Source organism: Dreissena polymorpha, chromosome 6 (assembly GCF_020536995.1).
Source record: "Dreissena polymorpha isolate Duluth1 chromosome 6, UMN_Dpol_1.0, whole genome shotgun sequence".
NCBI lineage: Eukaryota > Metazoa > Mollusca > Bivalvia > Myida > Dreissenidae > Dreissena > Dreissena polymorpha.
In genome coordinates this window covers 6281903-6306931 of record NC_068360.1, presented here as the reverse complement: position 1 = coordinate 6306931, position 25029 = coordinate 6281903, and the positions used below count along the sequence as shown (strand labels likewise).

Here is a 25029-nt window from a genome sequence, read left to right as displayed (position 1 = left end):
CACATTTTGAGTGGTGAAAGGTCAAGGTCGAGGTCATCCTTCAAGGTCACATATATGGGTCAAAATTGCTCATGTAATGTCACTTCTGCAATATTGAAGCTAGCAATTTTATATTTGAAATGCATGTGTATCTTATGGAGCTGCACATTTTGAGTGGTGAAGGGTCAAGGTCATCCTTTTTAGGTCAAACGTCATATAGGGGGACATTGTGTTTCACAAACGCATCTTGTTTAAAAATTAGAAAAAACTTTTGTACTTTTCAGCAAATGAAGCGTCGCTATTTCTGCATCAAGCAGCAATCAGACCAGACGTACAGTCTGGAGTTTTTCAAGGATGACAGGAAGTCCGAGGTCAAGGGGGTCATCTTCCTGGACTGTGCACAGGAAGTTGTCAAGGTAGGCTTCACACCACTAAATTAGGTGGGCTACATAGCATTAAGGAAAGCTATGGTGAACAACATAGATCTGAATTTACCTATAATAAGGGTTTTATAAAGAGTTATGCACTGGTTCCAATGTCACAAATTTGTCTGTGATCATCCAAAAATAATGCAGTATTGGTGAAACATGATGAATCATGAGCACTTGGTTGCTTAGTTATTTATGATGAGCTTATAGATCATGATACCATAAAAGAGATAATGAACTTGCAACATTGTGTGGTGTAATGCTATCATAAATATAAAATAAATAGTTTGAATAGGTCGATGTCACACTGTCATATCTTCATTTGTAAATTTTAAACTGTGGTTATCAGTGAGAATGAATTGAGATACAGACCGGGGGACCGTTTCAATAAACATCGCAGTACACATTTACGATACGATACATCTTTCGAAGATACATAATCGCTAAAGTCCATATCGTATAATTATAAAATTTCAGTACTTAATTTATTACATTGGCATCTCAAGCGCCATATATATTTGATGAGCATGGCGAGCTAGTTCGTCTACTTATCAAGATTACAAAATTCTCTCGTAAGGTAAAATTGTTGTATGATTGTTCATGAAAGGCCCCCAGAATAATATTTCACATGATCTGCAGCCTTAAACAAACTGTATTTGGTTGGTTGGCCAAAACAATGACCACTTTAAAAACAACTTGTCTAATGCTCACCGAACTTACATGACAAAGCTTGTCAACATAATATCTAGGTATCTAGGCAAAGTTTAATCATTAACTGATCGTCGGCTCTTGAGTTACCTTTAAAGCAGTTTCTGCTGTCCATGTCCAACAGTGTTTAACTCATCTTCACCAAAATGTATCTCTTGATTTCATTTTACGGAAAGAAAAAATGACCCTTTTGCAAAAAGCTTTTTTAAAACTGATAGCCACAGTCTAGTGGTAATGGTGTCCCCTTAATAACCGAAAGAACATGGCTTCAATCCCCACATTTTTTTTTAGATCTCCCACATATAATCTTAGAACTGGTTCTATCCAGGAACTCGAGAGCATTTTAATAAGCCTTAGGCTTTTGAAGCAGCCAAGCTAAAATATTTAGGTTTAAACAGCTTTCATTAACCAGGTTTTCTGAAGGAAAAAACTGGTTATTAGATTGGCGAATGTCAGCGGGCGGGCGGTCGGAACAAGCTTGTCCCGGCCATAACTTTGTCGTTCATTGTGAGATTTTAAAATCATTTGGCACATTTGTTCCCCATCATTAGACGGTGTGTCGCGTTAAAGAACTATGTCGATATCTTGAAGGTCAAGGTCACACTTTGCGTTCAAAGGTAAAAAATGTGCACAAATGAGCTTGTTCGCGCCATAACTATGTCATTCATTGTGAGATTGTAAAATATTTGGCACATTTGTTCACCATCATTGGACGGTGTGTCGCACGAAAGAATTACGTCAATATCTTTAAAATCAAGTTGGCCACAACTAAAAAAATATATTTATTTTGAAACAAAGGGGGTTTATTATAAACAATCAGTTCAGTTTGAGTTGTCTCCCTTTATCAGACTTTTTTTTTCAAATTGAAAACCTGCTTTTGTGACAATTTTGTCCCTTGTTTTTCATTGTGTAGAACCCAAAGAAGGGCAAGCACTGTTTTGAGGTGCGTACTGCAGACAAGGCGTACCTGTTTGCTGCTGAGAATGAGGCAGAGCTGGATGACTGGATCAAGACACTCAACAAAGTGATCACCGCGGCGGAGACCCTCTCTCAGATCTCCCTGGACAGAGTGAGGGGTGAGCTACATTGATACACCAGGGCCCATATCCACAAAGCTCCTAATGCAAATCTTAACTTAAGTTCGACTTTAGTGAAAATATTAAATTCAATTTCTACAGTGAACTCTATTGTTGTGCACTCAAATCTGGTAAAAGCAGCAGGGTATTTTGAATCTTAAACAGCATGATAGCATTATAAACAAAATTGAAGTTAAATTTAATCAAGTATAGACTTACTGAAATTTTCAAATTTAAGGAATTTATTTAAGTTTTCACTAAGAAGCTTTGTGGATACGACCCCAGGGGTGTGATTTTTCCCTGAATCAGTGGATTTCTGTGGATCCAATTGACACAGGGACCATTTCCGAGATTAGAATTACCGTGATTACTCTAAGTTTTCTGACACTCTAAGTTTTCGGACACTTAAGTTTTTGGACACCCCCTTTTTGGGCCAAAATAATTATTTTGCGTGATTCTTATTTTTCGGACACGCGTGTTTTTTGTATATCGTTAATGACTAAACATTCGGACAGTATATTTTTCAGCACTATTTTACCAGATTTCGGCATTGTATTTGCTTATCTTCACTTTGATCATAGGGTTTTCCAGATGGATTAAGGTCATAAAACCTGGGAGACGCATGTTTAAGGGCAATGAACCATAACATTTGCGTAATAACCATGTATACCGGTAGGAAACAATCGCTTCACCCAACAGCATTTAAAATGATATCTTCCTATTAAATGGACTGTCAACCACGACGAAGAAGAAAAGAAAAGCTGTAAAATACAGTATTTTTTTACAATTGTTAGTTTATATTGATTAAAATATCACGACTTGTATATGACATTACTTGAAAAAAGTTGTTTTCATGTTTTCAGTATATTCCGTAATAAATTTTACTGGGTATGTCTACCAGGTAACTACCAGTTAACTATAAATAACGCCAGTAGATTGATCATCATCATCACATGGTGAACCCAAGAATTCAAATTGTGCATGCGTAGTGAATTGTATATATCATATATATAAAATGATCTACTTGCGTTATTTATAATGTGTAAATCGTTATGTCACCTATTTTCGCGATGTACTTTCGATTTCACATCGCAAAATTTTATTACCTTATATACTGAAAATATGAACTTTTTTCAAGTAATGTAATATGCCAGTCGTGATATTTTAACCAATATAAACTAATTATTGTAAAAAAATGCGATATTTTACAACTTTTCTTTTCTTCAACGCCGTGGTTGACAGTCCCTTTAAGGAAGCAGTATGATAAAGTTTTTAACCAGGTTTTCCGAAGGAATTAACCAGGTTGTCCGAAGGAAATAACTGGTTATTAGATTGGCGAATGCGGGCGGGCTGGCTGGCTGGCTGGCTGGCGGGCTGGCTGGCGGGCTGGCGGAATAAGCTTGTCCGGGCCATAACTATGTCGTTCATTGTCAGATTTTAAAATCATTTGGCACATTTGTTCACCATCATTGGACGGTGTGTCGCGCGAAATAATTACGTCGATATCTCCAAGGTCAAGGTCACACTTTGAGTTCAAAGGTCAAAAATGGCCATAAATGAGCTTGTCTGAGCCATAACTATGTCGTTCATCGTCAGATTTTAAAATCATTTGGCACATTTGTTCACCATCATTGGACGGTGTGTCGCGCGAAATAATTACGTCGATATCTCCAAGGTCAAGGTCACACTTTGAGTTCAAAGGTCAAAAATGGCCATAAATGAGCTTGTCCTGGCCATAACTATGTCATTCATTGTGAGATTTTAAAATCATTTGGCACATTTGTTCACCATCATGGGACGGTGTGTCCCACGAAAGAATCACGTCAATATCTCCAATGTCAAGGTCGCCACAACTAAAAATAGATTTAAAAAAAAAAAAAAAATTACAAAGGGGGTTAATTTTTTTTGGTCATTTCAAAAGTTCAGTTTGAGTTTTCTCCCTTTATCAGATTTTTTTTTCACAATGAAAACCTGGTTTTGTGACAATTTTGTCCCTTGTTACTTTTTTGTTCTGTATCATTTCAGGTAAGAGTAAGCAAAGCTGGAAAATTGTTTTTGTACAACCACAAAGGAATTTTAGGGGGGTATATAGGAGGAAACTTCTCTGTCTGTCAGTCGGTCGGTCGGTTGGTTGGCCGTATTAAGTGTCGGCTCTCTAATTCAAAATCTTTTCATCCGATCTTCACCAAACTTGGTCAGATGTGTATCTACATGATGTCTAGGTCAAGTTAGAATATGGGTCATGCTGGGTTAAAAACTAGGTCACGGGGTCACTTGGTGCATTTTAAACATTGAGCATGGTGTCCGCTCTCGAATTCAAGTTGTTTTCATCCGATCTTCACCAAACTTGATCAGAAGTTGTATCTAGATGATGTCTAGGTCAAGTTTGAATATGGGTCATGCCGGGTCAAAAACTAGGTCACAGGGTCACAAAGCGCGTTTAAAACATTCAGCATGTTGTCCGCTCTCTAATTCAAGTAGTCTTCAACCAATATCTTCACCAAACTTGGTCAGAAGTTTTATCTGGATGATCTCTTCCACAAGTTGAACATGGGCCATGCCGAGCCAAAATCTAGGTCACGGGGTCACTTATTGCATATTTTGCATTCAGCATGTTGTCTGCTCTCTAATTCAAGTAGTTTTCATCTGATTTTCACCAAACTTGGTCAGAAGTTTTATCTAGATGATCTTAAGGCCAAGTTCGAACATGGGCCATGCCAGATCAAAAACTTTGTCACGGGGTCACTTAGTACGTTTTACACATTCAGCATGGTGTCTGCTCTCTAATTCAAGTAGTTTTCATCTGATCTTTACCACACTAAGTCAGAAGTTGTATCTAGATGATGTGTAGGTCAGGTTCGAACATGGGCCTTGCCGGGTCAAAAACTAGGTCATGGGGTCACTTAATGCGTTTTAAACATTGTGCATGGTGTCCGCTGTTTTTTGTGAAGACAACATGCAAAATATTCTGTGTCAATGCAGGATATGGGGGTATTTGTCATGTCTGTGACAAAACTCAAGTTATTAGCTCATCTTTTAAAAAAAAAAAAATTATGAGCTATTGTCATCACCTTGGCGTCGGCGTTGGCGTCGGCGTCCGGTTAAGTTTTGCGTTTAGGTCCACTTTTCTCAGAAAGTATCAATGCTATTGCATTCAAACTTGGTACACTTAATTTCTATCATGAGGGGACTGGACAGGCAAAGTTAGATAACTCTGGCGTGCATTTTGACAGAATTATGTGCCCTTTTTATACTTAGAAAATTGAAAATTTTGGTTAAGTTTTGTATTTAGGTCCATTTTATTCCTTAAGTATCAAAGCTATTGCTTTCATACTTGCAACACTTACTAACTATCATAAGGGGACTGTGGAGGCAAAGTAATGTTACTCTGACTGGCATTTTGAAAGAATTATGTGCCCTTTTTATACTTAGAAAATTGTAAATTTGGTTAAGTTTTGTGTTTAGGTCCACTTTATTCCTTAAGTATCAAAGCTATTGCTTTCATACTTGCAACACTTATTAACTATCATAAGGGGACTGTGCAGGCAAAGTAATGTAACTCTGACTGGCATTTGGACGGAATTATGGGCCTTTTATACTTAGAAAATTGAAAATTGGTTAAGTTTTGTGTTTTGGTCCACTTTACCCCCAAAGTATCATAGATATTGCTTTCATACTTGGAACACTCGCAAACTATCAAAAGGGTACAGTAAAAGGACAAGTTGCATAACTCTGGTTGTCATTTTTACGGAATTATGGCCCTTTTTTGACTTAGTAACTTTGAATATATGGTTAAATTTTGTGTTTCGATCCACTTTACTTCTAAAGTATCAAGGCTATTGCTTTCGAACTTCAAATACTTTCATGCTCTCATGAGGTTACTGTACCTGGCAAGTTGAATTTTACCTTGACCTTTGAATGACCTTGACTCTCAAGGTCAAATTATTAAATTTTGCTAAAATTGCCATAACTTCTTTATTTATGATTAGATTTGATTGATACTTTGACAAAACTACTCTTACCCCCCCCCCCCCCTGAATCCTCCCCCCCCTAATTTTTTTTTTCAAAGATCATCTCACAAATGACCACTACACCCTCACACTTTACCCCCCACCCCCCCCCCCCCCGCCACCCCCCCACCCCCCACACCCCCCCCCCAATTTTTTATTGAAACGGTTAAAAAACACAAATATTTATTTTTATTATTTTATTTTTGAAATACCGTCCAACCATTGCACACAAGAAACCCCATCCCCCCACCCCCCCCCCCCCCCCACCCCCGAAATTTTTTTTTTTTGTGCATTTTTTTCTCGCATTTTTGGAAGATAATGTAATAAATGTCCACACCCCCACACTATACACCCCTCTTCACTCCACTCCTCCCTCCTTTGTGATTGAAATTGAGAGTCCCTTCACCTTTAAAAAGAAAATAGATGAGCGGTCTGCACCCGCAAGGCGGTGCTCTTGTTTTAAAGTAGAACCACTATTGTGCATTGATTTATTGCTTTAATGTCAATATAATTATAATTTTCAGACATTTAATTATGGACACGAAAAATGTGTATGTCCAAAAACTTAGAGTAATTACGGTATACTAACTTCAAACCAATTAATACTCTTAAGTTTGCATCTTAGTATGTAAATAAAATTTTGTATGCCCCCCATAGGGTGGCATATAGCATTTGAACTATCTGTCCGTCCGTCCGTCCGTCCAAAAACTTTAACATTGGCCATTACTTTTGCAATATTGAAGATAGCAACTTAATATTTGGCATGCATGTGTATCTCATGGAGCTGCACAGTTTGAATGGTGAAATATCAAGGTCATCTTTCAAGGTCAAAAGTCAAAAAAATACAATACAAGGGAAGTAATGAGCTGTAAAAGGGAGATAATTTCTTAACTTGCCAAATTATATATTGAAATTTTATTTCAAAGCGGCGCATTAGGGGGCATTGTGTTTCTGACAAACACATCTCTTGTTTAGAAATAAATCTTGTTGCTATGTCACCCTTTTATGCACAGCATGTGGTCAAAAATCAATCAACGGAATTTCCCTCCCCTCTGACCTCTCCTTAATCACTCCCCAGTAAACAAAAAATTACATCCTGAAGATAAAGGCATCCAGGGCATCCATTCCATTATTTGTATTGATGAATAAAGGCATACGTTTGGTATCAGTCAATTTACTGTTTGAGTTATTCTGTTTTATGAAAATTGCCTTTTTAGGACAGTAGCATTAAAATGTTCTAAGGTTGTGGAGCTAAATACTTCAACTTTTACAAGAAATTTAATTGAAATTTAAAAAATACCATAACAATTAAATCTTGATGTGCAACACATATTTGTCGTCCCCAGTGATCCAGGAATTTCTGTTTTATTTATGCTCGAACGTACTTAACAAAGCTGTGAAGGGGTATTTGTCATGTGTGTACTGAAGCTGTAGTAAGCTTTGTTGTTTCTTGAAAGATATATGAGCCGTGCTGCGTGAAAAGAGGGTTTAATGCATTTGCTTAAAGTGTCGTCCCAGAATAGCCTGCAGTCTGCACAGGCTAATCAGGGACGACTTTTTCCGCTTGTATGATATTTGTCATTAAAGAAAGTCTCTTCTTAGCAAAAATCTATTTAATGTGTTAAGTGTCATCCCTGATAAGCCTGTGCGAAAGGCACAGGCTAATCTGGGACGACACTTTACGTACTTTGATTATCCCCATTTTTTGCAGACCATGGCCTATGTATAATTCTTTGATTACCGTTTATATTATAGATGATGCCTTTTCACCAGGCAAGATGGAAGACAAACTGATTGAAAACAATGTTCATCCTGAGCTCACAAAGGTATTGAAATGTTACATATTAATATTACATAAATATCTCACCTCCTACAAAAATTACCTAATCTGATTGGCTTAGAGCGGTCACGTGCCCATGGTGTATGTTCCATACACCCCTAGTAATTTCTATACACGCCAAGTAACTGAGTAGTCGGTTGAGATATAATCCTTTCGCTCTTGTAAGGTCATCTTTTGTTTGAAAAAAAATTATGAGCTATTCTCATTACCTTGGCGTCAGCGTCGGGTAAAGTTTTGCGTTCAGGTACACTTTTCTCATAAAGTATCAATGCTATTGCATTCAAACTTGGTACTCTTACTTACTATCATGAGGGGACTGGGCAGGCAAAGTTAGATAATTCTGGCTTGCATTTTGACAGAATTATGTGCCCTTTTAATACTTAGAAAATTGAAAATTTTGGTTAAGTTTTGTGTTTAGGTCCATTTTATTCCTTAAGTATCAAAGCTATTGCTTTCATGCTTGCAACACTTACTAACTATCATAAGGGGACTGTGCAGGCAAAATTATGTAACTCTGACTGGCATTTTGACAGAATTATGTGCCCTTTTTATACTTAGAAAAGTGAAAATTTGGTTAAGTTTTGTGTTTAGGTCCACTTTTTTCCTAAAGTATCAAAGCCATTGCTTTCATACTTGCAACACTTACTAACTATCATAAGGGGAATGTGCAGGCAAAGTTATGTAACTCTGACTGTCATTATGACGGAATTATGAGCCCTTTATACTTGAAAATTTTGTTAAGTTTTGTGTTTTGGTCCACTTTACCCCTAAAGTATCATAGATATTGCTTTCATACTTGGAACACTCGCAAACCATCATAAGGGGACAGTAAAGGACAAGTTGCATAACTCTGGTTGTCATTTTTACTGAATTATGGCCCTTTTTTTACTTGTAACTTTGAATATATGGTTACATTTTGTGTTTAGATTCACTTTACTTCTAAAGTATCAAGGCTATTGCTTTTAAACTTTAAATACTTTCATGCTATCATGAGGGTACTGTACCTGGCAAGTTGAATTTTACCTTGACCTTTGAATGACCTTGACTTTCAAGGTCAAATTTTTAAATTTTGCTAAAATTGCCATAACTTCTTTATGTATGATTAGATTTGATTGATACTTTGACAAAACAACTCTTACCCTCCCCCCCCCCCCCCCCCCCCCCCCCCCCCCGTATCCACCCTCAATCCCCCCATTTTTTTTTAATAATGATCATCTTATAAATGACCACCACACCCTCACACTATACCCCCACCCCCAAAAAATAATGTTTATGCCCCCGGTAGGTTGGCATTTAGCAGTTGAACTGTCCGTCAGTATGTCAGTCAGTCTGTCTGTCTGTCAGTCCGAAAAAAACTTTTAACATTGGCCATAATTTTTTCACTTTTTAAGATAGCAACTTGATATTTGGCTTGCATGTGTATCTCATGGAGCTGCACATTTTGAGGGTTGAAAGGTCAAGGTCAAATGTCAAATTTATGGTGTCTGTGCGTCCGAAAACTTTAACATTGGCCATAACTTTTTCAATATTGAAGATAGCAACTTGATATTTGGCATGCATGTGTATCTCATGGAGCTGAACATGTTGAGTGGTGAAAGGTGAAGGTCATCCTTCAAGGTCAAATGTAAAAAAAATTTTTTTTAATTAAAGCGACGCAATAGGGGGCATTGTGTTTCTGACAAACACATCTCTTGTTTTTTTCAAACATGGTTAAAAAACACAAATATTTTCTGTCTGTCCGAAAACTTTAACATTGGTCATAACTTTTTTAATATTGAAGATAGCAACTGAAGATGCACATTTTGAGTGGTGGAAGTTCAAGGTCAAGGTCATCCTTCAAGGTAAAAATAAAATAAAATTCAAAGCGGCGTTCTCATGAAGCTGCACATTTTGAGTGGTGGAAGTTCAAGGTCATCCTTCAAGGTCAAGGTCATCCTTCAAGGTCAAAGGTCAAAAAACAAATAAAAAATTTCAAAGCGACATTATCATGAAGCTGCACATTTTGAGTGGTGGAAGTTCAAGGTCAAGGTCATTCGTCAAGGTCATCCTTCAAGGTCAAAGGTAAAAAAAAAATCAAAGCAGCATTATCATGAAGCAGCACATTTTGAATGGCGTAGGTTCAAAGTAAAGGTCATCCTTCAAGGTCAAAGGTAAATTTTTTTTTTTTTAATTAAAGCGACGCAATAGGGGGCATTGTGTTTCTGACAAACACATCTCTTGTTTTTTTCAAACATGGTTAAAAAACACAAATATTTATTTTTATTATTTTATTTTTGAAATACCGTCCAACCATTCCACCCAAGAATCCCCCCCCCCCCAAAAAAATTATTTTTTTTTTGCATTTTTTTGCATTTTAGGAAGACCATGTAATAAATAACCACACCCCCACACTATACACCCCTCTCCACTCCACCCCTCCATCCTTTGTGATTGAAATTGAGATAGGTCCCAACACCTTTAAAAAGAAAAATAGATGAGCGGTCTGCACCCGCAAGGCAGTGCTCTTGTATGTTATGAAATTACTGAGGGTGTATATCCCATACACCATCAGTTACTAGCAGTGTAACTAATAATATCATAAGCATTTGAGTGGCATAATCATTATAACACCTCAAGGAGAACGATGTCCATGGTTGTCCAAGAATTAATATTTTGAACATTTCTGAAACGTCTTGTTGCACGTCCATATTAGCCTTGCTGTGGACAAATTAGGCATACTTTATGTGTGTAAAATGCCATCAACACAGGCTAATCATGGACAACACTTCCATCGTTTATATATCGTATATTGGTACTTAAAGTAAGTTTCTAACCAACGGAAGTCAAGTTTGGCAGAAAGTGTCGTCCCTGATTAGCCTGTGCAAACTGCACAGGCTTATCTGAAATGACACTTCACACACATGTACCAAGCCCAGTTTTCCCAGAGCTAAAGCTGATGTTTATTTCCTATCGAAAGGAAGAAAGCGCCCTATTGGTGCAAAGAAGTACCATGTGCATTCTAATTTCAATGTCACGTGGTTCTTTTTTGCACCAAAGGGGCGAAATAAGGACTAGATTTCCACTTTGAGGTCTCTGTAACTTCATTACAAGACATTTGTAGACTACAAAGTGTGTGTGTAGTTTGATTCTATTATCACTTTAAACATATTTCCAAAAGCATGACATTTATACAAATTTATACATTTTGTCCAAACATACATAATGGAAAAAGGGTTAGACCTAAATTTCTACAACATTATCGGGAGTCTTTCCCGTGGGAAAGTTTTAACTTATTATAATTGTGAGAGACATACACAAATTAAATTATGTCATTTACAATGTTTGCAGTAGAGAACACAAAACGCAATAAATATCAAGACTATATTAGGGATATGATTATTCTAGTTTATATTATTGTAATGATAATAACAATAATAGTAGTTATTCTTAGTTATATTATCACCATTATTATAATTATTATTATTGAAATAATAATAAAATAATGATTTAAAAAAGAAATAATAATAATAATGTAAATGATAATATTATTTTGATCCCTATATCACAACTGTGTGTATATTATATTTCCAGTATGCCAAGGAGACAGATTCGTTTATACAGAAGGCCAGGCAAGATGGACGACAGAACCTCTTCAGTGTGTACGGTCACATACCTGTATGTACTGGCTATACATTGTATCTCACTCAGCGACTGAGTTGTTCTACAAAAGTTCGATCTGATGTAGATCATTAACTTTTGTTGACATGAAATTTTGTGAACGAATAAAATGTGGCATTTTCGTTTGATCAAAAATTCGTGGAGTATTTTATAATGTTTAATATAAGATTTTGGACTAGATTATTTGCTAGACATTTAATAGATTGATTCTTCAAATGAACGGCTAAGGAAAGCGGCGGGTATTTGAATTGTGAATTGTGGTAATGATGTATCCTACATGAGCAAGATCATGATGAGATGGCTTGAAAATGAGGAAATAAGTAACTCTGTGAAAAGTTGTCCTTATGCATGTTCTTAAAGTGTCATCTAAGATTACCTGTGCAGTCAGAACATGCTTATCAGGGACAACATTGCCCCACTTGTTTGGACAACATTGCCCCACTCAGGGACAACATTGCCCCACTCAGGGACAACATTGCCCCACTCAGGGACAACATTGCCCCACTCAGGGACAACATTGCCCCACTCAGGGACAACATTGCCCCACTCAGGGACAACATTGCCCCACTTGTTTGGACAACATTGCCCCACTCAGGGACAACATTGCCCCACTCAGGGACAAAATTGCCCCACTCATGGGCAACATTGCCCCACTTGTTTGGACAACATTGCCCCACTCAGGGACAACATTGCCCCACTCAAGGACAACATTGCCCCACTCAGGGACAACATTGCCCCACTTGTTTGGACAACATTGCCCCACTCAGGGACAACATTGCCCCACTTGTTTGTGTTTTTCATTTAAAGGAAGTCTCTTCCTATTGATAATTCAGTTTAGGCAGAGAGTGTTGTCCCTGCTTGTCCTGTGCACACTGCACAGGCTAATCTGGGACAACTCTTTACACACATGCTTTAAGCCCCATTCTCCCAGAGTGCGGCCCATTTTCATTTAAACTGATATCCTGCCTACTATTGATGATTCATTACCGCCTATGACATCATTGTTGACATCACTTACGACATCACTTGTGACATCACTTGTGACATCACTTGTGACATCACTTATGACATCATTCATGACATCAGTTATGACTAGGGATGCAAGAGATTAAACGGTTAACCTACCGAAACGACAATTAACCGGTTACATTTTCGGGAAAATGTTAACCTGATTTTTTTTCATACAATAATTCGTGCGATTTCACGTTTTGCGTGCGACATACTGCAAACTTGTGCTGATGACCGGTTAAAACAACATCCATGTTAATAAATAACGGATCAAAAACAAAGTAGTGAAGCAATAAATCAGTACCTTTGTTGTTACAAACAAGGGGTAAGTTTTGATAATTGGCGTTATTGTTTTGTTTTACTCGCGAAAATTTAATAAGCCAACTGCGGGGAGTAAGGGCTATTAGCGAAGACGTAATTGACATCTTTATCTTACTCGCGATAAAAATCGGTCAAGACATTGGACGGCCTATTTTAATGTAAATTAACCTATAGCCAACACTGAATGTTTGAGAAAATAAAGTGTTTGTACGTAACAATTTTATCAAGCTTTGCATTCGTAGTTAAAAACGTGTCGAGTTCACGTCGTATGTGTTTTATCATTACTAAATGCTATTATAAGTAATTAACGTCACCAACATTTGCAGTTTTTGAACTATCTCCCCTTTTATATAAATTTAAAGTAAATGTTTGTCAGGAGCATAACTCTAAATCTACTGACGGGATTTACTTGAAACTTGACATATAAACAGATGGCAAGTAGGAGAAGTGCAGTGACCAAGAACCATAACTCTATCTACACATGTACCATAGTTTTTGAATTATCTCCCCTTTTATATTATTTCAAAGTAAATTTTTGTCTGGAGCATAACTCTAAATCTACTGAAGGGATTTACTTGAAACTTGAAATATAAACAGATGGCAAGTAGGAGAAGTGCAGTGACTAAGAACCATAACTCTATCTACCTTAGTTTTTGAATTATCTCCCTTTATTTAATTTCAAAGTTAACTTTTGTCCGGAGCATAACTCTAAATCTACTGAAGGGATTTACTTGAAACTTTAAATATAAACAGATGGCAACTAGGAGAAGTGCAGTGAACATGAACCATAACTCTTTCAGCCATAGTTTTTTAATTATCTCCCTTTATTTGTTTTACAAATATTTCTACTCTCTAAAACAAATGTTGTCATACAAGCAAACACATGTCGGCGGGGATTTGGCACTTCTGTGACAAGCTCTTGTTTAAGAAGCAATTTATTAAACTCAATTAATTAATAAACATCAATAATAAAGTTATATACAAAAATAAATTATTAAATAATTCATTTATGCAATTGTTTGAAAGATGCGCGTTACGATGGAGACCCGTTGACATGGTGGTGTGGAAAAAAAACAACGTGTCCCAACAATTGCGCACGTGGATCATAAGCTTTTGTTCATGTCCATGCCCTTTACATCCGTGCATGGGAGCGAGTGTTCTCAAAAACAGGTCGTCTTGTTATCAAGGCTCGCTACCGCATCAGTCACAAGATAGTGGAAAGAGTCATTTCCTTGTCCAAATGAACTCTGTTGTGTTGTGCATGTTCTGCATACGCATGTATATTTGCTGTTTTGTTTGAATTCTGGGATTGTGTTGCACCAGTTTTGAAATAAATGTTATGATACATTATTAAGAAGCTGATTTGTTATCAACGCAAGCGATCTCAAATTACTTTCGTTTCTATATAGTACATGTACAAGCGGTATGACATGTTTAACGTATACTTAACGTTTTTAATACTGAAGGTTTTTCGGTTAATCAGTTAATGTATTTTGTAACCTCTTGCATCTCAAGTAATGACATCACTTATGCCCTCTCTTGCAGCGCCACCTAGGTGAGGAGGATCATGATGATGTGGTGGGTGGGGAAGTGAACGTCTACCCAAAGCAGTTTGGAGCGAAGTTCATGTTACGTCTGCTCGACTTCCACCTCAGACTTCAGGTGAACCTGGCGGAGGAGGGCCATGGTAACAAACAGTGCAATGTAAGCAACAGGCAGATATGTGTCATCCCAGCCCGTATTAACAAACAATTCTGAGACTTATTGATAAAAAATAGACTTGGAACCAAGAAAAATGTGTTTCAATATGTACATGTTACAACTGGTGTATGTCATGTTACAACTGGTGATTAGGTCCTTGAAAAATGTCCTACATGAAAAATGATGTAGACAGATGCAGTTAATATTCAGTTTCACTCAAACTTTAAGCAATTCATAAATATTCCAATTTAAAGAGGATTCTTTATTCTTAGACTCAAGTCTAAGTATTGTTTGAAGAATACACGCATTTGTTGTCCATTAGAAAGTTAAATTTAATTTAAGACCTTTCTTACTAAATTTAAGTTTTATAGGCTTCATTTCGAACCCTTAGTTACTGATGAGCAGCAAACAGCATAAAACCTGAATAGACTGCGAGTTACTGGACGTTAACTCTTTCAGTGCGGGAACCGAATTTTGAAGGCCTTTGCAAACAGTTTGGATCCAGATGAGACGCCACAGAATGTGGCGTCTCATCTGGATCCAAACTGTTTGCTATTCTGATAGTATTCTTGGAAAAAAAAAAAAAAAATGGTGAGCTTTTGTGATCGCCTTTTGTCTGTTGTCAGTTGTTAGGCGTCAACATTTGCCTTGTTAACTCTCTAAAGGCCACATTTATTGTCCAATCTTCATGAAATTTGGTCAGAAGATTGGTCTCAATAATATCTTGGATGAGTCGAAAATGGTTACGTTTGCCTGAAAAACATGGCTGCCAAGGGGCGGGGCATTTTTCCTAATATGGCTATAGTAAAATCTTGTTAACACTATAGAGGCCACATTTATTGTCTGATCTTCATGAAACTTGGTCAGAAGATTCATCCCAATATTATCTCGGACGATTCCGAAAATGATGCCGGTTAGTTGACAAACATGGCCGCCAACATTTGCCTTGTTAACTCTCTAAAGTCCACATTTATTGTCCAATCTTCCATGAAATTTGGTCAGTAGATTGGTCTCAATAATATCTTGGATGAGTCGAAAATGGTTACGTTTGCCTGAAAAACATGGCTGCCAAGGGGCGGGGCATTTTTCCTAATATGGCTATAGTAAAACCTTGTTAACACTCTAGAGGCCACATTTATTTTCCGATCTTCATGAAACTTGGTCAGAAGATTTGTCCCAATAATATCTCGGACGATTCCGAAAAATGATGCAGGTTGGTTGAAAAACATCGCCGCCAGGGGGCGGGGCATTTTTCCTTATATGGCTTTTGTAAAACCTTGTTAACACTCTAGAGGCCACATTTATTTTCCGATCATCATGAAACTTGGTCAGAAGATTTGTCCCAATTATATCTTGGATGAGTTCAAAAATGGTAACATTTGCTTGAAAAACATGGCTGCCAAGGGGCGAGCATTTTTCCTTATATGGCTATATATGGCTATTGTAAAATCTTGTTAACACTCTAGAGGCCACATTTATTGTCCAATCTTTATGAAACTTGGTCAGAAGATTCATCCCAATAATATCTTGGACAAGTTTGAAAATGATGCCGGTTGGTCGAAAAACATGGCCGCCAGGAGGCGGGCATTTTTCCTACTATGGCTTTAGTAAAACCTTGTTAACACTCTAGAGGCCACATTTATTTTCCGATCTTCATGAAACTTGGTCAGAAGATTTGTCCCAATAATATCTCGGATTATTCCGAAAATGATGCCGGTTGGTTTAAAAACATGGCCGCCAGGGGGTGGGGCATTTTTCCTTATATGGCTATAGTAAAACCTTGTTAATGGTAACACTCTAGAGGCCACATTTATTTTCCGATCTTCATGAAACTTGGTCAGAAGATTTGTCCCAATGATATCTTGGATGAGTTTGAAAATGATAACCTTTGCTTGAAAAACATGGCTGCCAAGGGGCGGGGCATTTTTCCTTTTATGGCTATATATGGCTATAGTAAAATCTTGCTAAAACTCTAGAGGCCACATTTATTGTCCAATCTTCATGAAACTTGGTCAGAAGATTCATCCCAATAATATCTTGGACAAGTTCGAAAATGATGCCCGTTGGTTGAAAAACATGGCCGCCAGGGGGCGGGGCATTTTTCCTTATATGGCCATAGTAAAACCTTGTTAACACTCTAGAGGCCACATTTATTTTCCGATCTTTATGAAACTTGGTCAGAAGATTTGTCCCAATAATATCTCGGAAGATTCCGAAAATAATTCCGGTTGGTTGAAAAACATGGCCGCCAGGGGGTGGGGCATTTTTCCTTATATGGCTATTGTAAAACCTTGTTAACACTCTAGAGGCCACATTTATTTTCCGATCTTCATGAAACTTGGTCAGAAGATTTGTCCCAATGATATCTTGGATGAGTTTGAAAATAATAACCTTTGCTTGAAAAACATGGCTGCCAAGGGGCGGGGCATTTTTCCTTTTATGGCTATATATGGCTATAGAAAAATCTTGTTAACACTCTAGAGGCCACATTTATTGTCCAATCTTCATGAAACTTGGTCAGAAGATTCATCCCAATAATATCTTGGACAAGTTCGAAAATGATGCCCGTTGGTTGAAAAACATGGCCGCCAGGGGGCGGGGCATTTTTCCTTATATGGCCATAGTAAAACCTTGTTAACACTCTAGAGGCCACATTTATTTTCCGATCTTTATGAAACTTGGTCAGAAGATTTGTCCCACTTATATCTCGGAAGATTCCGAAAATGATTCCGGTTGGTTTAAAAACATGGCCGCCAGGGGGTGGGGCATTTTTCCTTATATGGCTATATTAAAACCTTGTTAACACTCTAGAGGCCACTTTTTTTTTTTCGATCTTCATGAAACTTGGTCAGAAGATTTGTCCCAATGATATCTTGGATGAGTTTGAAAATGATAACCTTTGCTTGAAAAACATGGCTGCCAAGGGGCGGAGCATTTTTCCTTTTATGGCTATATATGGCTATAGTAAAATCTTGTTAACACTCTAGAGGCCACATTTATAGTCAGATCTTCATGAAACTCGGTCAGAAAATTCATCCCAATAATATCTTGAACGAGCTCAAAAATGATGCCCGTTGGTTGAAAAACATGGCCACCACAGGGGAGGGGCATTTTTCCTTATATGGCTATAGTTAAACCTTGTTAACACTCTAGAGGTCACATTTATTTTCCGATCATCATGAAACTTAGTCAGAAGATTTGTCCCAATGAAAACTTGGATGAGTTCGAAAATGGTTTTGGTTGCTTTACAAACATTGCCACCAGGGGCGGGGCATTTTTCCTGATATGGCTAATTATTGCAATAGTAAAACCTTGTTAACACTCTAGAGGCCACATTTATTGTCCAATCTTTATGAAATTCGGTCAGAAGATTGGTCTTAATGATATCTTGGATGAGTTCGAAAATAATTATGTTTGCTTGAAAAAGATGGCTTCCAAGGGGCGGGGCATTTTTCCTTATATGGCTATAGTTAAATCTTGTTATCACTCTAGAGGCCACATTTACTGTCCGATCTTCATGAAACTTGGTCAGAAGATTAATCCTGATAATATCATGGACGAGGTCAAAAATGATGCCGGTTGGTTGAAAAACATGGCTGGAAGCGGGCGGGGTATTTTTCCTTATATGGCTATAGTAAAACCTTGTTAACACTCTAGAGGCCACATTTATTTTCCGATCTTCATGAAACTTGGTCAGAAGATTTGTCCCAATAATATCTTGTTATCTCAGGCGAACGACTTTGGGCCTGTCAGGCCATCTTGTTTTCGATTTCTGCCGGAACCATTTTTCCGCATTTCAGGCTGAAACATTTTTCCTCATTTCAGCCCAAACCATTTTTCCTCATTTCAGCCTGAACCATTTTTGCTCATTTTAGCCCGAGCCATTTTTCCTCACATTCACACTGTATGACGTCCTAGAGGGCAGGAAGATCTCGGAGGATTTCCACATGGATCTGAACGACAAGGAGATTGCTAACATGATCCATACAGATAAGACAGAGGGCAAGGGGCCGCCACCAGATCTGAACGGGTTGGAGGAAAGTTGGCTGCTTTCTAAAAACAGACAGGTTGGATAATTGTTCAGACGCTGGCTCTGGGAAAACCAGGTTTAAGGCATGTGCATAAAGTGTTGTCCAAGATTAGCCTAAGCAATTGGTTTTCCACCTAGACTGAAGTTTCCTTTAGTAGACACTTTCTTTAAACAATAAAATCCATAAAAGCTGACTGCACATCTTGGCTGATCAGGGATGACGCATTACACACATGCGCTACGACCCATTTTCGTGGAGCAAGTCTTGATATTGAATAATGTGAGACTGACCTTGATTTTCATGAGTAAATGGTGGTCTCAGGGTTCCCAGCCAACCTGGAAATCAGGGAAAACCTGGAAAAAGACTTTCACTTTTTCCAGTCAGGGAAAACACAGGGAATTTGGGAAAAGTTCCTGAAATCAGGGAAGAATCAGGGAATTTTGTTTGGTGAGACTTAACTGTCTTGTGTCAAGAAGCCCATACGATTTAAACAGCAAATCGACTCCTCTGCATGCCTATGGTTGCTTTGTAGTATACATGTACATTTTATGTCTGCAACTGCTATTTATTGAGGGTGTCTAAAACAAAAAATAGGTCGAAATTATGATCCTGGAATTTTTATTTTCTATCAGGGAGAAATCAGGGGAAAATCAGGGAATTTTGTTAATAAAAAAAGCTGGGAACCCTGTGGTCTGTAGTAGGGGCCTATTTCCTCAGCTGTTTAATTTAGATTGAAAAAAAAACTTAATCTTTACCTTGCTCCCAAAGATATTCAAGTTGCTGTAAGATATCAAAATGAGGACCATTGGATTTGTATTAATAGACATAAAATTGAATCAACAATAATAACCTTAATATTTTTTTGACATTTAATTGAAATCACAACAGGAATATGAAGATGTTTTCGACATTAAATTGTATTCTCAATAAGAATATGATGATTTTTTTGGACACAATGAGAACCTGCAGATTTTTTGGACATTAAATTCAATTCAAAATTAGAATATTATTAGTTACACTGTTAGTAACTGATGATATATGGGATACACCCTCAGTAATTTCATACCATACGAGAGCGAACGATTATATCTCAACCGACTACTCGATTACTCCGGGTGTATGGAAATTACTCGGGGTGTTTGGAAATACACCATGGGCACATGGCCGCTCTAAGCCAATCGGACTAGGTCATTGTTGTAGGAGGTGAGAAATTAAGACTTTTTAAACATAAAATTGTATTGACAATAACAATATGCAGATTGTTTTGGACATGAAATGGAATTCTCAATAAGAGTGTGAAGTTATTATGGACATACAATTGAATTTACATTAAAGATATGAAGATTTCTTCCATACTTTTCAGGGAATCTTTTCTGTGATACGCTGCCATAGCGAGATCTACATGTATGTGCGCATAGAGAAAGTTCTTCAGGGACCCATATCGCAGGCGGTGGAGCCCTATTTGAAAGGGGCTGACACTAAAACAGGCTCAAAGGTTTACAGACAGATGAAACAGTTCTGTTCTCACATTGGACACTTCAGGATGCCGTTTGCGTGGTCCGCAAGGTACTTGAATCATAACTTATTTCACCAGTTATTTTGAGCCATTAATTGCTTTCAACTTGAGTTATACATTTTATGAAACATTGTTATTGATCCTTAAAGAGAAATGCCTGAAATCATACATGGCAGAAAAATAATTTAGATGTGTTTCATTCTGAGTCCAGAATTTAGTTTACAATTTAAAAAGAATTTATATCAGCTTTTATACATGAAAGCCTGTATCAGCCTTTATGCATATTTTATTGCTATACAAACTTTCTGGGTATGGCAAAGAAATTTGAACAAGTTTAAGGTCGTTTGTTTTTATGGTTTCTGAACAATTGTTTCCTTAGAACTAGCAGAAGGGGACAAACATCTCTTCAATTGTGTGATGTCAATAAGACAATGAATCACTTTAAGTTCTCATCGTGTTCATGTATCATTCACTTTAAGTTCTCATCGTGTTCACGTATCATGTGTGCAGCTACGGAAGCTTGTTCTGGGAAAACTTGGCTTAAAGTACATGCTTAGTATAAACCTATTTATTTTAGCTTGATTGCATAGAAACACTATCAAGTCAGTTTCCTGTGCTTATAACCAGTACTTGGTGTCTATGGGGGAGATCTAAAGAACGCTCCCACAGTAGGTATCGAACCCGTGACCTCCCAGTCTGTGCTTATGTGCTTAAAATGTCATCCCAGAATATGTCCACACACACTTATCAGGGATGATACTAATTTTTATGCCTCTGGTAGGGTGGCATATAGCAGTTGAACTGTCCGTCAGTATGTCAGTCGGTATGTCAGTCTCTCCGTCCGTCCGGAAAAAAACTTAAATGTTGGCCATAACTTTTGCAATATTGAAGATAGCAACTTGATATTTGGCATGCATGTGTATCTCATGAAGCTGCACATTTTGAGTGGTGGAAGTTCAAGGTAAAGGTCATCCTTCAAGGTCAAAGGTCAAAAATTTTTTTTAAAAAAATCAAAGCGACGCAATAGGGGCATTGTGTCTCTGACGAACACATCTCTTGTTTGTTAAAAGGAAAATCCAGTCTAGACGGAAAGTGTTGTCCCTGATAAGCCTTTGAAATCTGCACAGGCTAATTATGCCGTTGGTCGGTCAGTCCACCAGATGGTTTCCAGATGATTACTCAAGAACGCTTAGGCCTAGGATCATGAAACTTCATAGGTACATTGATCATGACTGGCAGATGACCCCTATTGATTTTCAGGTCACTAGGTCAAAGGTCAAGGTCACAGTGACTCGAAATAGTAAAATGGTTTCTGGATGATAACTCAAGAATGCTTACACCTAGGATCATGAAACTTCATAGGAAGATTGATCATACTGGCAGATGACCCCTATTGATTTTCAGGTCACTAGGTCAAAGGTCAAGGTCACAGTGACTCGAAACAGTAAAATGGTTTCAGGATGATAACTCAAGAATGCTTACACCTAGGATCATTAAACTTCATTGGTACATTGATAATGACTGGCAGATGACCCGAATTGATTTTCAGGTCACTAAGTCAAAGGTCAAGGTCACAGTGACTCGAAAAAGTAAAATGGTTTCCGGATGATAACTTAAGAATGCTTATGCCTAGGATCATGAAACTTCATAGGTACATTGATCATGACTGGCAGATGACCCCTATTAATTTTCAGGTCACTAGGTCAAAGGTCAAGGTCACAGTGACTCAAAACAGTTAAATGGTTTCCTGATGATAACTCAAGAATGCTAAAGCCTAGGATCATGAAACTTCATAGGTACATTGATCATGACTGGCAGATGACCCCTATTGATTTGCAGGTCACTAGGTCAAAGGTCAAGGTCACAGTGACAAAAAACGTATTCACACAATGGCTGCCACTACAACTGACAGCCCATATGGGGGGCATGCATGTTTTACAAACAGCCCTTGTTTGTAATGAAACTTGATGCACATGCATTAAGCTCAGTTTTTTCAGGCTCTTTTGTGCAGCCATATTAAGTTTGAATGTTATCCTTCAGGCCCCTTGCTACCAGTAACCCTGGCCCATGTGAAATGCCCATCTACAAACAAGAGAGTTCCAAATTGACGGAAGAGGAAATAATCAAGCACCTGCAAGACTTAAAACGGTTTGTTTACTTTCATTAACCAACTGAGACCATCAGAAAGTTATACAATAATGAGTTAACATAAACTGTGTCTTGCATGCATGCCATACGTCCCGGATTGTCCGGGACAGTCCCGGAAATGAAGAACTTGTCCTGCTGTCCCGGAAATCTGTCAAATGTCCCGGAATTTACAAAATCCATAAATACATGTACCTTATCTTAAGCTTAACTGCACCTCGAATCTGTGTATATCTGCAGCGTCTCCATGACAATGCCTACCCGAATAGGCAGACTACCCTACGTGTCAAAATCGATCAATTAACAGGGGTCCTGTTATTATATCGATTGTCTCACGTTCGCGGTCAAACCGAAAAGGCGGCATTGTTTAATGTGGTTGTAAATTGACTTTAATCTACTACGTCATTATTTCCCGCTGCGTAAGGGCAAAGGCCTGTTGTTCACACATCTTAAGTCCAACATCGCTGAGTAAAAAATTAAAAGCAGTTTATGTTCGCACGTTTAACCGACAAAGAAGTTGAGTAAAAAAGAAAGCATATTAAAACGTCATCCTCACTAGGTTTATTATTGTCTTGTTCTAAACCCCCAGTAAACATAACGTTAAAAAAACTATTGTGAATTGATTTGAGTTGACGATCTAACGGTACTGTATTGTTGTATTTTTTTATTATATAAATGTTATAAATGAATAAAGGCGTATCAACAACTACGCGTTACACACACCGGTCTTAATAACAATAACGCAGTGACGTCACCATCTATGTTTAGAACGCTTACACTGAAAACACGTGGCTTGTATCTAGTAACGGAAGTAGAAATGTTTAATTTGACGTTAATAGATGAAGTGTATTTCGGATAGGCTTTCGAACTTTTGCTATTAACGATGTGAAACAAAAAAAAACGTACCAAAAATGCATATGTCTATAAATATCGTTACATTTTATACATGTCCCGGAAAATCGGCAAAAGTCCCGGACAATTTAACTCAATGTCCCGGAATTGGTCTCAAAAATTATGGCATGTATGGTGTCTTGTCACCACCATTAAAATGTCAAGTTGATAATAAGATTTAAATTTATATTTAAGGATCAATGTTTATTTTTAATGGATGTTTTAAATACATTTTGATAACTTTTCCTGTTAAATGTACTGGCTTATTGTGCCTCAACTATATTTTCATTCAATAATTTAATGCATTTAATTGAATGGTTGTTAAAATTGTACTTAAAATAAAAAATAGATAAAATAAAGAATAGATTTTAGCATATGCTTATGTATTTAATAGTGAGTGTAGTTAGATTGTAGTTATTGACTGATTGTCTAGTACTCTAGATGTTGGCTTTTCTAGATACCTATAGTCAGTCATATTGGGTTAAAGGGATAATAGTTCCGGCATTGCTATTGGTAGATCACCTGTTGGGAGGGTTTGTATGTATGAGTCACTCTGTTGGATTGTTTGTTTTGGTCCTTCAGTATATCCTCACAGGTTTGTGGAGCCATTATTTCTAAAGCATTTTAATTTAAACTGAATTGACATTGTCATTATGAATGGAAGATGTTCAAGGCAATTGTCATATCCAGTGATCCAATAATTACTTAGTATTTTGCCATTGAACATACCAGAAATAGGGGTGCAAGGGAATTCCCCATGTTTGTGATTCAAGTTTTATGAATGGGCATACTTTGACACCATAAAGTATGTCTGACTATGAATACAGTGAACCTCCATTTTAGATAAAATCTGTCACGCTCTTTGAAAACGTGGCTTAATGTATTTGCTTAAACAATTGTCCCAGATTAGCCTGTGCAGTCTGCACAGGCTAATCAGGGATGATTCTTTTTTTGCCTAGGCTGGAATTTTCTCTCAGAAGAGACTTCCTTTAAGCGAAAAAATCCATTCTAGGAAAAAGCAACCTCTCAGACTAGCCTGTGTGTACACAGGCTAATCTGGCACAACATGCATTAAGCCCCATTTTTCCAGAACTTAAATGCTGAAATGCTTATGCTTTAATGCTTTTCCTATATGACAGGCCTGAAAAGCAGAGCAAGTGGCAGACCATCCCGGGCACCCTGAGAGTCAGCCTCAGTCCACTCAAGGCGGAGCCATTGACAAGTACACCAGATTTTGTGTTTTGTGTTATTTGATTGTTTATGTTGCACTCTAAGTCCTGAACATTTTAAATTTTTGTTAAAAAAGAAAATGTTTCTGTGCATTTGTGTTATTTAAATGTGTATATTGCACTTTAAGTCCTGGACGCTTAAATTTTTTGCTAAAAAAGAAAATGCTTCTGTGTATTTGTGGTACTTCAATGTTTATATGAACATGAAAACTGGGCTTTATGATTGTGTGAAAAGTGTCTGCCTTGATTAGCCTGTGCAGTCCCCACAATACTTTCCTTCCAGACTGGACGTTTATGTAGAAGAGATTTCCTTTGAAAGAAAATTTCCATTAAGCTGAAAGTGTCGTCCCTGATAAGCAAACCATTACATCCAATTGTCGATCATAGCTGTTGGGATGCCATTAAGTCCACTTGTCCATCATAGCTCTTGTGATACCATTACATCCACTTGTCCTTCCTAGCTCTTATGATACCATTACATCACTTGTC

General features: G+C 37.6%; 1 protein-coding gene across 7 annotated transcripts in view; it reads left to right on the top strand.

Moving 5' to 3' along the window:
- LOC127835267 (dedicator of cytokinesis protein 9-like) overlaps positions 1-25029 on the top strand; it is a 176169-nt gene that overhangs the window by 49356 nt on the left and 101784 nt on the right. For all 7 annotated transcript variants that reach the window (XM_052361610.1, XM_052361611.1, XM_052361609.1 and 4 more), the window contains exons 6-14: positions 264-395; positions 2029-2191; positions 7957-8027; positions 11612-11695; positions 14573-14731; positions 18604-18795; positions 20123-20325; positions 22316-22423; positions 24451-24533. In XM_052361610.1, coding sequence (XP_052217570.1) covers positions 264-395; positions 2029-2191; positions 7957-8027; positions 11612-11695; positions 14573-14731; positions 18604-18795; positions 20123-20325; positions 22316-22423; positions 24451-24533 — 1195 coding nt within the window. The remainder of the gene's footprint in view (positions 1-263; positions 396-2028; positions 2192-7956; positions 8028-11611; positions 11696-14572; positions 14732-18603; positions 18796-20122; positions 20326-22315; positions 22424-24450; positions 24534-25029) is intronic.